The 13,107-nt window shown below is 56.5% G+C and overlaps 4 protein-coding genes across 4 annotated transcripts; 2 read left to right on the top strand and 2 right to left on the bottom strand.

Annotated features, from left to right (window-relative positions):
* Positions 1 to 500: 500 nt before the first annotated feature.
* On the top strand, positions 501 to 2,160 carry ISF_05868 (GPCR, family 2-like protein; the record flags this gene model as incomplete). Its single annotated transcript, XM_018849473.1, has 4 exons — positions 501 to 784; positions 857 to 1,058; positions 1,116 to 1,301; positions 1,357 to 2,160. 4 exons carry the CDS (start codon positions 501 to 503, stop codon positions 2,158 to 2,160), a joined length of 1,476 nt encoding a protein of 491 aa, XP_018703500.1.
* Positions 2,161 to 2,891: 731 nt separating this feature from the next.
* Positions 2,892 to 4,793, bottom strand: ISF_05867 (Major facilitator superfamily domain, general substrate transporter; the record flags this gene model as incomplete). Its single annotated transcript, XM_018849472.1, has 3 exons — positions 2,892 to 4,055; positions 4,162 to 4,548; positions 4,608 to 4,793. 3 exons carry the CDS (start codon positions 4,791 to 4,793, stop codon positions 2,892 to 2,894), a joined length of 1,737 nt encoding a protein of 578 aa, XP_018703499.1.
* A 2,996-nt stretch (positions 4,794 to 7,789) lies between these two features.
* On the bottom strand, positions 7,790 to 11,017 carry ISF_05866 (sulfate permease 2; the record flags this gene model as incomplete). Its single annotated transcript, XM_018849471.1, has 9 exons — positions 7,790 to 7,896; positions 7,960 to 8,707; positions 9,110 to 9,545; positions 9,601 to 9,710; positions 9,774 to 10,285; positions 10,340 to 10,366; positions 10,421 to 10,520; positions 10,587 to 10,874; positions 10,934 to 11,017. The coding sequence occupies 9 exons, from the start codon at positions 11,015 to 11,017 to the stop codon at positions 7,790 to 7,792; spliced, it is 2,412 nt and encodes an 803-aa protein (XP_018703498.1).
* A 1,151-nt stretch (positions 11,018 to 12,168) lies between these two features.
* On the top strand, positions 12,169 to 13,077 carry ISF_05865 (Methyltransferase type 12; the record flags this gene model as incomplete). Its single annotated transcript, XM_018849470.1, has 3 exons — positions 12,169 to 12,531; positions 12,712 to 12,815; positions 12,894 to 13,077. The coding sequence occupies 3 exons, from the start codon at positions 12,169 to 12,171 to the stop codon at positions 13,075 to 13,077; spliced, it is 651 nt and encodes a 216-aa protein (XP_018703497.1).
* Between the last annotated feature and the right edge of the window lie 30 nt (positions 13,078 to 13,107).

The following is a 13,107-nucleotide window of genomic DNA, read 5'->3' as shown; positions in this document are numbered from 1 at the left end:
CTTCATCGTCTGATCAATTCATCGACACCGACATCTTGCGCCGGTTCCCGTTTCTCTAATCACCACCACCCAACCATACCATACATACTATTTTCTTTTGCGCCGGCGTCGACGCAGCTGCGATTCGGCTCCGGGACAACGGCTTTGTACATCAGCCTTTTTCCTCCCTCTGCCTGACACCCAGCCGAGCATCTACACACACATACACACATACATACACGCACACACATAACACGCACTTCAGCCTTGTGGCGGTGTGTCTTACCGAAAAGGAGTTGGGAAAAGGAGAAGATTGAATGGGAGGGAGGAGGGAGCGCAGCTGAAATCGGGCTGATCCTTTTTCGCATATAAGCCGACAGCCTGGCCACGAAGCTGTAGCCTTTGTGTGTATAGAAGGGCTCACGGTTCTACAGTCAAACGTCTCGGCTCGCACCATCGGATAACCAAAGTCTGCTGTACACAAAAAAAAAAACACGTCCTCTGCATTCAAGTTTCCAAAGATGGGATGGGCCCAGATGGCTGTTCCGGAGGAGTTTACGGGGGATCAGATCCGCGTGCTGATCAAGCTCGAGCGCATAGGAGGCAGCATCAGCTTGATCGGGGTGTTTTGCATCTTTGTTGCGTACGCCGTGTTTCCGAAAGTGCGCAACGTCCAAAACACCTTCATCGTCTTTGCGAGCGTGTCCAATGTCGGTGCCAGCATCGCAAGCATCATTGCCTTTGACGGGCTTCGAGAGGGCAAGGCCTCGACTCTATGCAAGGCACAGAGCTTCTTGTTTGAAATGTAAGTCAACGAATGTCTCACGACTGTGCATGGTCATGATGCACCGACGGATCATGCTGATTCCTTTGTTAGGTTCATGCAGTCTGACCCTTGGTGGTCACTGGCCATGGCCATCAACGTCTTGCTTGTCTTTTACTTTCGCGCCACGCCTGATTCCTTTGCCCGCTGGTGGTGGATTTACTGCCTCGTATGCTACGGAGGACCATTCACGATTGCTCTCACATTGTTACTTTCCAAAACCGCCGGACGGGGTCCGGTGTATGGCGAAGCAACCGTAAGCGGTGATCCCCCCTTCTAGGCTGATCCGTGTCAATCTAACAAGCCCCTTCAGATCTGGTGCTGGGTCGACAGGCAGTGGGATGATATAAGGATATATACATACTACATGCTCATCTGGATTTGCATCGTCGGCTCACTCATCTGCTACCTCTTGGTTGGGTACCACGTCTTTCGGTCGAGGGACAGGCTTCGCAGTCTAACGGCCACTACGAGCCGAGATGCAGGCGCTGGCGAGGTTGTGAGTATAGAACTGCCCCTGAAATATCACAGATCTGACTAACATGGCATGTTAGACTCGCACTGACGAGAATGATGGGTGTTACGGAACTGTCGTCACAGAAGTGCAAATCACATCAAGCGCCGGCACACCAGCAGTATCACCGGCGACAGCGGCACCTCGACCACCCCCTCCTGCTATCGATACCCAGATTCCAACGCGAAGCGTATTTGAGCATTCGCCAACACATGTCCCCTCTGGGTTTGTTCAATACTTTTCTTCTGTTGAATCGCCAAGCCAGCGGAGTCGCAGCACTCAGCCTTCAGCCCTCAAGAGAGCAGTCTCCCGGGTCAAGACTGCAGCCCGACGGTTCGTTGTGGCCGATCCAGTCAAGCGGGCGTACCTTAGAACCAGCTTCCTGTTTGCGATTAGTGTTCTCGTGACCTGGATTCCAAGCAGCATGAACCGCCTCCGCAGCTGGATCGACGGACAGTCACCATACGAGTACCACCTGGCCACAGCCGCCGTCCTCCCCCTTCAAGGCCTGTGGAACTCCATCATCTTCTTCTTCACCAGCTGGAATGTCCTACAGAGGCATAGACGGAACACGGCCGCCTCGGCTGCTGCCGCCGAGGCGATTAACAGGCTTCGCCAGGACAGCGCCAACCGCACCGCCGGCCGAGGAAGCTGCGGCGGCCCAGGAGACGGGAACGGAAACGGAAACGGAAACGGACATGGAAATGGGACCGGCGATGCCAGGCACTACGAAAGCCATAGTGAGACTGACCTAGGCGACGGAGACTCCAGAACGATCAGTAGTGATGTTGAGCTGCAGCGACGATTCAAGTCGCAGGACACGAGCACGCCTTCGGTGGTATGATGCGAAACATGGGCGATGATGGTTGCATAGCGAAAACGATGTTAGATAATGATACGACCTTGTAAAAAAACAATCAGGTACTAGTCTGGATATGTAAAGTCACAGTCACGATTTTGTTGCGTGTGTATGAACGGTGCTGAGTCTCCAATGTTGCAATCACATCACCGGTTGGTTGGATCTAATGATGCTATATTTGGTAGCAATATTGGTAGTGTGAATCCGTTCCTAACAAGGATTGACTTGAGCTACTTTACATTTTGCAAGACAAAGAAATAAAACAAATCTGGTCCCTTGGGGACTGTGTCAAGGCAAACCAAGAGTTAAGGATATAAGTAAATCATGTGCGCCCATGAAAAGAGTGTAACCGTGGGTATCGCACTTCATGAATTCGTCTAAAGAGTGTCGCGTGTGCACGTTGCACATCATGGAGTCGTAAAGGAGCGTGAGGAGTGCCCTAGGCACTTGAAACGAAAAGGCATCATGTAAAAGTGAGACCAGCGGTGCCCAAGGCAACGAATGTGAGTGGCATGGCCAGCAGAAAAAGAAAGAAATGGCGGACTGTGAAGGTCGTTCTCCGTTGTTGGGCATCCGAAGGTGCCCAACGCGAGGCTTGAAGAAGCAAGAAAAGGCGAAAGAGGTCTCTCTATAAGGGTGGCAGACCATTAAATCCTCGCCGGGGGGCGTCATGTCTAGTAGTAAGGTTGTTGAAAACAGGAGCGCGCGGCGGCCGCTCAAGCTCGCTCATCCGGTTCGAAGTAGCTGACCGAGAGCTTCAAGCTGCTCAGGTCGATCAGGCCCATGACCCTGCCGTCGGCGCGCCAGACGGCCTCGTCGAAGCAGCAGCGCTGCGCGACGACGACCCCCGAGACGACGAGCTGCGCGACGGCCAGGCCGAGCGTGACCGCCCGGAGCCCACCGGGCCGCGCGACGGAGACGGGCACGGCCATGGCGAAGACGCCCGCGGCGAGGTTCCGGTAGACGACCACTCCCGCGTGCATGTCGCCGATACTGCGCAGCGCCGCCGTCATGTTGGACGCCGTGAAGGAGGCGCTGCGGGCGAGGCTCGGCCGGGTGGCGGCGTCGAGCACGGCGGCGCCGGCGGCGAGCACGGCCAGCTGGAAGGAGACGAGCGCGAGGCTGAGCTGTCCCGCGCCGTCCTCGGAGAATAACGACCCCGACAACGGTGACGGGGACGTGGTCATGAAGTTGCCGACGCCGAGACCAAAGGAGAGGATGCCGACGAGGGCCAGCGAGGACCCCCCGCAGACGACGAGGCAGTTGGCCAGCCGAGTGAACTGCAGGTGCACGCCGCGGTACAGCGCGAGCGACCCCGCGATGAGCGCCGGCGCGATCCACGGCCCCGTCATGACCGCGCCGAGCGTCGCCGGCCCCGCGCCCACCGGCCGCGGCGCCAGCAGCAGCGACAACGACCCCGCCAAGCCCCAGAGCGCCGCCACGGGCAGCACGCTGAGCAGCACCACCAGCAGCGTGGTCGGCGCGGCGAGCGCCCGGGGCACCTGCAGCAGCAGCTCCCGGGTGACCTGGCGGTGGTGGCGAAAGGTCAGGGGCCGCATGTCGCGCAGGTAGCCGAGGACGCGGGCGCGGGTGAGGCGGTGCTTGACGCGCCAGGGCTGCCACCGGCGGCGGCGAGACAGAGTAAAGCCGGAGACGGGGGTGGGCGCGGCGGCGGCGTGGGAGCGGTCAAAGGCGGTCTCGGGCGCGGCGAGGCAGAGGAGCGGGATGGCGAGGAGGAAGAGTCCGGAGATGACGCGGAGTTGGTAGACGAGGTCGGAGGGGTGCGAGGAGGAGAGGAGGCCGCCGAGGAGGGGGGCGCCCCAGGTGGCGGTGATGTTGAGGACGTTGTAGAGCGTGACGCGGAGGTTGCGCTGATGCTCCTGGCCTCGGGGTTAGCAAGGGACGGAGGGGGGCCTTCTTCTCGAAAGGTGGATGGGATGGGATGGGATGGGATGGGATGGGCGGGCAGAGGCCGGTTAAACTCACAAAGTAGGTGTCCTGGATGGACGTCATGACCAGCGTGTCAAAGACGCCCCAGGCGAGGCCCTGGACGACGCGCGCGCCCATGCATGAGCCGTAGCTGTCGACGGCGGTCGCGTTCCACACGGAGCCGACGAAGAGAGCGCCGGTAGCGAGCATGTAGACGGGCCGCCGGCCCCAGACCCGCGCGGCGACGCAGGCGGCCGTCCCGGTCAGCGCGGAGAGCATCAGCGGGACGCCGGTCAGCGCGGCGACGGCCAGATAGGACGAGGTGCGGTAGCGCTCCGCGGCGACAGCAGCAGTCGTCAGGAAGACGGTCTTGAGGGCGCCGGCGAGGGCGACTACTGAGAGCAGGGCGGCGAGGTTGAGGTCCTTGCGCCACCTGGGCCAGTTCTACGTGATATGGTGTTAGTCCGTATGCTTGGGGAGAAGAGGAAGAACAAGAGACTCACCAAAGGGTCGTCCGGGTCGTCACTCGGCTGGGGCATGAGCTCGACGTCAGCGTACTTTCCCCTCCCGTACTTGATGCCGACGCTCTTGTGCGTGGTCGACCACGATCCCAGGGAAGGTTTCCGCGTGTGATAGCTGGCGGACACGGGCAGGGTGAAGCTGGAGCTACTGTTGACGAAGCCGGGCATGGTGCCGGACACGGGGCTCCGCGTCGGACTGTGATGAGCCCGGGACCTGGGCGAGTGCACCCTCAAAGGCACGGGTACCCCGGGGCGAGCTGTAGGTCGACTCGCCTCCATCATGGGCTGTGATGTGATGATGGATGTTGGGAGGGGGAGGGGGGGGGGGCCGAGTGGTACAACGATCAAGTATAGATACCACGGTCGTTGTATAACGAGAGAAAGAGGGGTCAACAGGATAGGAGATGAGTGCAAAGCGTATATAATAAAAGGAATCAAAAGTCTTTTTGTGAAAGTGAAAGGAAGCGGGCTCACACACGCAAGTGCCTCCCCTGTCTGTAGCTGGCTGGGTCAGTCAGGTTCCCGGCACTGTGTCTGAGGACGGCCCAAAAGCAAGGGTTCACCTGAGCCTTTTTTTTTTTGTTTTTTACTCTCTCTCTCTCTCTCTCTCTCTCTCTGTTTCTGCTTCTCTCTCAAAGAAGAAGCAATGCGGGACGCGGCGCGGCGGCGCCTGCAGACGTGCGGCTGTGACCTGGGATGCTGGGAAACGGGGTCTCTAGCTGGGCAAGAGGAAGAGGCATCCGAGAGCCCTGGGCTTGCATTAGTCTGGGACGGAAAGGCCGGAAAAAGAAGGAAGGAGGAGAAGGCTGTCAAGGGGCGTCCCAATTGATACAACCCAAGATCGACGATAAAGCAGGCAGTGAAGGATAAAAAAAGGAATAAGAGTTCAAGGTGGGAAAGAGAAGAAGGAAACAAAGAGAGGATCTAGGTTGTGATGAGGAGTTTGGCCTAGATTTGACGAGACACGGCAAACTTGTCTAGTTAGCGGGACAGCAGCAATGGGAAACCAGACTATCTATCTCTTTCTTCGTTTGTGCGCGATGTTGTCTTTTACGATTTTGTGCGCGTGGCTTTTGTCGGAGCGAGGAGGCCAGACATGCAAAAAAGGCCAATGAATGCCGAGCCCGGTGTGTTGATCCTGCAGTTTGTCACTTTGCAGCAGCAGCAGCAGCAGCAGCCAAAAGTAGCTGCACGGCAGAGGGGGCAATCACCAAAAAAGCAGGGCAAGCAGGGCAAGCAGGGCAAGCAGGGAAGGAAGGGAATGGATTCGGCAATAGAGCGACGCCGACGTTGTACAATTGGTCAAAAGTGAAGGTTGGTTGGGCCATCTTCGTTGGCAAGGAACGGAAGCTGCCCTTTGCGCAGCACGACGACTGACTGTGGATGCCGCCCTGGAGCTGTTGCTCTCGTGAAAGGTAGCATACATCCCGGCAAGGGCGCGTCGAACACGCAGGGTGAAACATTGATGGAGGAGGGGGGTGGTGATGTCTCGTTGAGAGGGAGTTGTCGCGATTGCGTGTAAGATGGGGGATGGGATAAAGAGATGCAGCTTTTCCTCCAAGAGAAGGGCGGATGATTTGGGGAGGCGAGGGAGGAAGAGGGGTAACCAACTCTGGACTTTACGGATAACTAACTAGTTAGAGAGTGAGAGCAAGTGAGAGAAATAGTACGTAGAAAGAACCAGAAAAAGCAATCAAGGGATGCAAGTAAAAAAAGGGACGGAAAGAAGAAAGAATATTGTGGAGGTGGTGTAGGTGGTCTGTCGGCTGCACGGCTGTTTCGTGTCGAGACATAATGCCACCGCGAAGAAAAGCACGAGCTCTTTCTACTTATTTATTAGTACAAGAGAGATTCCTGCTTTCTTCTTTATCCACTTTCTTTTGGGCTACGAGCAGTAAGTTGGGTTCAAATGACTGACTCATGAGGGTCGCTCTGAGTCTTTGGGATTGGTGAAGTGGTGGGTGGTTGGCAGTTGATGATGCAAGGGGGTGGGTGATGCGCAACCCCTTTTTTTTTTTTTTTTGCCTCTTTCGTACTGATGAGAGAAGAAAGAAACGAGTCTAGAGCTTGTATTCAGGCTTTCGGCGACTTCAATTGGCATACAGAGACTTGTTGCTTTTTGCTTCTTCGGCATAGGCATAGGCTGTCTTGGTGCCACGCAGGCAGTGTCAAAAGCCCTTGCGCCCACCAATTCGGTCTCGACTATCCGAGAAAGAAAGAAGGAACTCAATTTGAACATTTTGCAGGTCGTACCACCCGATACGGGTATGTGCAGGTTGAAATCGGGTTTTGGGTGCCTGGTGCCTGACATGAGCTGATCCCGTGCAGGCTAATCTGTATTGCCGTTGCTGAAAGACGCTGGCAGACATATAGAGGTACATATATATGTATGTATATTGAGGCTGGGAGCTGAGCCAGCCAGCCTTGCACCATGTCCTCAATCCCTTACTGGCCAGCCATTTATTATCTCCAAGTTAAAAATAAGAAACATGCGGATCCTAGGCATTGGAATCCCGGGCAATAGCTCGAGAACTCACCGAAAGATGTCGTGCCCCAACTCCAAGTATCTCCACCATCTTGCGTCGCTGGTCCTCATCCAATGCATGCGCGTCTTACTGTTGGAAAAATTCCCAGTAACCAATCGAGTGGAATCGCGAATCGAGAAAGCTCCGAGCCGCGATACTCCCCACAGCTGCTCCTTTCTTATTATAATAGCTAATGTACGGAGTACGCTGACGACCCGCGACGCCCAAGTCAATGCTCTCCGACACCAGATGGCTGGACTCTGAGTCTTTGAAAAGCACGCTTCTGCCTGAGCCGAATAGCAAAGCCACCCACGCCATGGTCGTGCCCGTGAAACCCCGAATCTCTAAACATGGCATCTTTTTGTTCTTAGATCGGTGCGTCCAAGTCTGGCGTTTCAACCTGTTTGACACACCGACCGGATCGCGCCGTGGCCCATGCCATGGGGAGCAACTGGCTTTGTTCGTGAAAGCGGGACGCCCTGGTGGCGGCTTATGCATGCTCTATGCAGGCACGGCACGGCACAGCGACACATCTTGGTACCCAGTTGGGAATTAAAAGAGAAAGACCCGGAGCCTTTCATGCATGTTACAAGGTTATAAAGAGACGCGACTGTACGCGCCTGTGGAGAATCCCTCTCTTTATGATCCAGTGGATGCGAGGATGATGGAGTTTCGCGACGGCTCCATCTCCTTGCTCGCAGATGCCTCGACGGCCATGAGCAGACTTGTTGAGCGTATCAAAAGTTCTACACCAAAAAAGCAATTAGTTGAATGGTCAGAAGAGTTGATCCAGGGGAGCCCGCCCGCACCTTGATACGTCAGCGTGTAGGATCTGGCCAGCTCCTCTTCCCCTGGCACAGAAAGCAGGGGCATCCTCTCGGCCGGTCCCGGCGCGACGCGGAACCGCAGCGCCATCGTCTTGCCCGGATCGACCCAGAGCAGGCGCTCCGACGAGAGCGGGATTTTGCCCTCGTCGTCGCCGGCGCGACCGCTGCTGCCGGCCATGTCGTCCAGCCACCCGCGAAACACGCGCACGACGTGCTCGCTCACGGTGTGGTGGGTGACGAAGCGCCCGCGCGTGACGAGGTTGAGCACGACGCAGAGCTGCGAGAAGCGCACGCCGTCGTCGAGCTGCACCTCGTCGTCGAGCGGCACGTCCTCGTCAAGGTCCGTGTCCTTGCTGCTGCTGCCGATGGACACTGGCCAGACCATGCGGAACCGCCGCCGGCGGTTCTCTTCCGTCACGACAGGCCGGAACGACGCGTACAGCTGGCAGACGCGGCCGAGGCTAGCGGGGCCGGTGCCGGCGGAGGCGGAGGAGGAGGGGTCGCAGTCGGTGGGATGACGTGTGCCTAGAGGACGGCAGGTGAGGTACGGCGTGGTGAGCTTGCGGCTCGGGTGGAAGCTCTCGAGGATGAGCTCGTGTCCCGGGATGGAGGAGACGGCGAGTAGGCGCTGCTGCAAGGTGTGTACTGCCAGGGAGTATAGTTGGCGGCAGAGTAAGCTCGTTTTGAGTAACTCCTTGACAGGCAGATGAGATAGAATGCCGACCAGGATCTAACCTTGGTTAGTTATGAGAGTGATTGAGTCGAGGCGGGAGTAGAGGATGTGAACTGACTTCAGTAGGAAGCCGCTCAAGAAGTATGCATTCTCGTCTTGATTCTGTGATATTATTTTGATTCATTTTGATAATTATTGTCTTGTTGAAGTGGTTGCAAGATGTGAGTTCCAGGTAGGCGGAAGAGCTGACTAAGAAGAGTTGGGTGTAGCTCTGCTGTGAGAGTCCGCGCCAACGAGCTTGCATCATCTCTTCTGAGGGAAGAAAAACTAGTAGATCGAATATACACTGAACCGATTTATAGGAGTCCGATTTATAGGAGCCCGGTTTGTAGGGGTCCTTTCCAATAACCTGTCTTCCATAGAATCTCTACGCCGTCTTTTCAATTCAACATCCGGCACCTCGCCATCCTGCGCCGGCTTCTCAGTGCTCTTGACGCTCCGCCATTCCATCAACGGAAGAGACACGATGCTCACGCACGCCAACACGACGCTGATGAGAAACACGGAGCGAAGGCCATCATTGTACGAGTCCAGGATGGCGCCCAGCTTATCGGGATACTTTCTGCCCATGGCCACTCCAAGATCGGACGCACCGACACCAAGGACGTCGGCCGGGTCGACGTCGGGGAGGCTTTGCCGGATGACGTCCTGCACCTTGCCCTGAAAGACATTTTGGGCCACCGATATGAAAACGGTGCCGGCCAGGCTCTGCAGGAAGATGACGATACTCGTGGCGACGGCGAGCTCGGCGTCCTGGAAGATGGTCTGCACCGCGATGAGGGGCTGTTGGATGCCGAGGCCGATTCCCAGACCGGTGACAACCAATGCTGCCGCCCTGTCCAAGGCGTTAGCTTGTGCAAGCTTCTGACATGTTCTGCAGAAATTCTTACCATGTAGTGGTGCTTGTATGGCGATCAAACGTGTACACCAAACCGCAGCCAATGGACGTCACAATCACGGAAACAATCATGTTTGGCACATAATATCCGACTCTGGTAACCTGCGCAGCAAAGGACTCCAGTTAGTCTCCCATCAGCAAAAAGAAGTAGCAGTATCAACCTACGATAAACCCGGAGCCAATCACCGCCACCGACATGGCAGCACTCGCCGCCAGCATGTTGATCCCCGACGCGTACGCCGACGCGCCGCGCACTGCCTGGAACCAGATCGGCACGTAGTACGTGATGACGAAGAAGGCCGCGAAGAAGCAAAACACGAAGAACGCGCCGCCCGCCAGCGAGCGCTGCTTGATCATCGACAGTGGCACCGTCGCGCGGTCGCCCTGCAGGTACTGCGACACCGCCCAGGCGAAGAGCAGCACCTCGAAGAGGGCAAGCAGCAGCACGATGCGCCACTCGCCCCAGTCGTACCGGACGCCCCCCCATTGTAGTGCCAGCAGCAGGCAGACGATGGTGGGGATGAAGAGGAGCGTGCCAACGAGGTCGAAGCGGGAGATGAAGTCGCGGAGGCTGTGGCTGCCGGCGATGACCTTGGTCTCGGGCGGGACGTGGACGAGGAGGAGGATGACGAGGAAGGTGATGCCGCCGATGGGGAGGTTGATCCAGAAGCACCATCCTGGGAGTGAGTTAGCGAGGTAAAGGCTTGGTGTTCTCGGTTGCGGTTACATACTCCAAGATAACTTGTCTGTAAAGACGCCTGCGCAATCGATCAGTATTCACATTTCTAGTGACTTGAGGTGTGAAAGCTTACCTCCTAGAGTTGGGGCGATGACCTGCGCAATGCCCGACATGCCACCCAACGCACCGGTGTACTTGGGAAGATCATTCACGGGGATGAAGAAACGAAACAACTAACGGCAGATGTCAGCACCCAAATTTCAGCAGAGAGACCCGGCATCCATGGACAAGAAGCCTACAATGAACGCGCCGGACATGAGGCCCGCGCACCCAGCGCCGGCAATGGCGCGGCCGACAATCAGCACGACCGAGCTGGGCGCCGCCGCGCAAATCACGGAGCCGACCTCGAAGATGACGAGCGCCGACAGGAAGACCCATTTGACCTGGAACTCGGCGTAGAGCTTGCCGAAGAAGAGCTGCAGGCAGCAGGTGGTCATGAGGTACGCCGAGCCGTACCAGCCGACGTCGGGGAGGGAGTGGAATTCGGACGTGATTTTCGGGATGGCGGTCGCGACGATGGAGCGGTCCTGTGGCGTAGTTAGAGGATTCCGATTTTACATTGCTCTGAGAAGGCATTGTCACGCACCAGAGCAATACAGATAACCATGAAAGCCAGGCCAGTGAAGATGGCGAAAATCGCAAAAGGACTGGCGGGCTGCATTGAGGCCATCTTGAACAGATCCTCTTCTGTTGATGCATCCTTTTCGAGAATTCCTCCTCGAGGAGGAGTTGGAGGAATTGGCGCGTTGCTGTTGCTCGAGGCCGTGCATCCAAGGGCTTTGACCCGGGTGCGACGTCTTCATCGCTCGTGCTCCTGGTCGAGATTAGCTGATCATCCACCGTTTCGGAGGAATTCTCTTACTTTTCCATTTTTATCTGATAACAGGTCCAAGCAACACTGTCTACCTTTAAACCATATTTTTGACTACAGAATGGTAGAGGCTCTGCCCGAATGTTATCTAGTGGCGCTTCTCCTGCGTTGCTGACTAGTGCTGTATAACTGCGTCAAAGCAGTGGTTGTCTGCGGACTCGCTTTCCTATCCTGGGTAGATCTCACTGCATCTCAATTAAAACCTGTACGTTGACCATTGAGCCGGACAGTAATCTCCATCCGCGTAGGGCTGATCGGGGTCGGAGTCGGTCGCAACATGGTGGCCGGACCTGACTAAACCACCTAAAAGCTGGAAATCCCAGCGCTATGACAGCCCGGACGCCATACTTGAAACCGGATGAAATAAGGTGAGCGAGAAACAAGATTTTTCCGAGTTGATCGCTCTGTTTTTTTTTATCATTCTGCTTATTACATAACAACCGTTTCCTGCCTCACGACGGTTCCTACCAAACTGTCAATGTCGACTCTCCTCCGTCCAAGAACAAGTCCGGGCCACCGCACCGCCGGATGTAAGCAGGCAGGGATGACGGAGATTGATTTACAGACAGACTGAATACGAAATACAATTAAAAAAAAAACGAAACGGCGAATTTCTCCTCCTTTTTTGCTCTAATTTCTAAAAAATAAATAGCATCCAATGTCGTAAAACCTACTGTCCATTGGCAGGCTCTGGGCGGGGGTCCTTTGCCGGTGACTCAGAGCGTCGTGACAGGCTCATCGGGGCTGAATTCACGCAACTTCCTTTGGACAACCGTATATGTTGACCGAGCCCGACTTGTGTTTTCCATAGTCTCCTTCTCCCTAGCCAAACCATCATTCGCGCGCAAGTGCTCACGGGACCTCGCGAAGCAGGCACTCACCGTAGAGCCCTCATCTAAAAGGGAGAAAACCAGCAAAGAGAAACGAAACATCCAGAACCACCCCTTGCCATGTCTGACCCGAGCCTCGCCCGCGCCGCCCTGCAGAGCTGGGACGCCCACGCCGCCGCCTGGGACGCCAGCGTCGGCCTCGACGGCAACCTGTACTGGAAGGCCCTGCAGGAGCCCTGCCTCGGCCGGCTCCTCGGCGACCGCCTCGCGACCGTCCCGTCGTGCCGCGCGCTCGAGCTCTCCACGGGCAACGGCATCGGCGCCCGCCGGCTGGCGGCAGCCGGGGCCCAGGTAACGGCCACGGACGGCAGCGAGGGCATGCTGGAGGGCGCGCGCGGCGACGCCGGCGGGCGGATCGGGTTCGAGAAGCTGGACGTCACGGATGATGCCGACTTTGCACCGTTTGTTGAGCGGGCTGCTGCGGTAAGAATGATTTCACTTTGATCTCGTCCGTGTTCTTATGTTGAGCTGCAGCATGAGCAACGCGAGTGCTGCCCCCCGAAAAAGAGAAAATGCAGGGGTTCTTTTCCCGTGGATTTACTGGCGTTTTTTAATGCATAAATGGGAGTCTTGATGAGATACTAACACACCTCATTCGACAAGAACGGCGGGTTCGACGTAGTTCTCATGAACATGTCCATGCACGACGTCGCTACCCTCGAGCCCCTCGCCAAACACCTCCCCCAACTTCTCACCAAAGATGGCATGTAAGTCAAAGCCAAGATGACAGTGCCAGCTTTCCTCCCTACGTATAGAGAGCTTTCTTTGTTCACACTGCCCCGTAGGTTCGTTGCGCAGCTGCTCCATCCCGTCTTCATGACATCCACGTACTCAAAGTCCCTCGATCTCTCCTTTGACCCCGTCACCGGCGAGCGCGTCATCGTCCGCGGCAAGCTCATCAAAGAATACCTGAGTGTCAAGCCTTTCGGCCTGACCCTCGACGCTACACACTCAGCGCCACTGGTATGAATGTTATTTTCCACCCCCCCCCCCCCCCCC

Source organism: Cordyceps fumosorosea (assembly GCF_001636725.1).
Source record: "Cordyceps fumosorosea ARSEF 2679 chromosome Unknown scaffold_14, whole genome shotgun sequence".
NCBI lineage: Eukaryota > Fungi > Ascomycota > Sordariomycetes > Hypocreales > Cordycipitaceae > Cordyceps > Cordyceps fumosorosea.
Note: the sequence above shows the minus strand (reverse complement) of the source record. Positions and strands in the feature narration are given on the sequence as shown.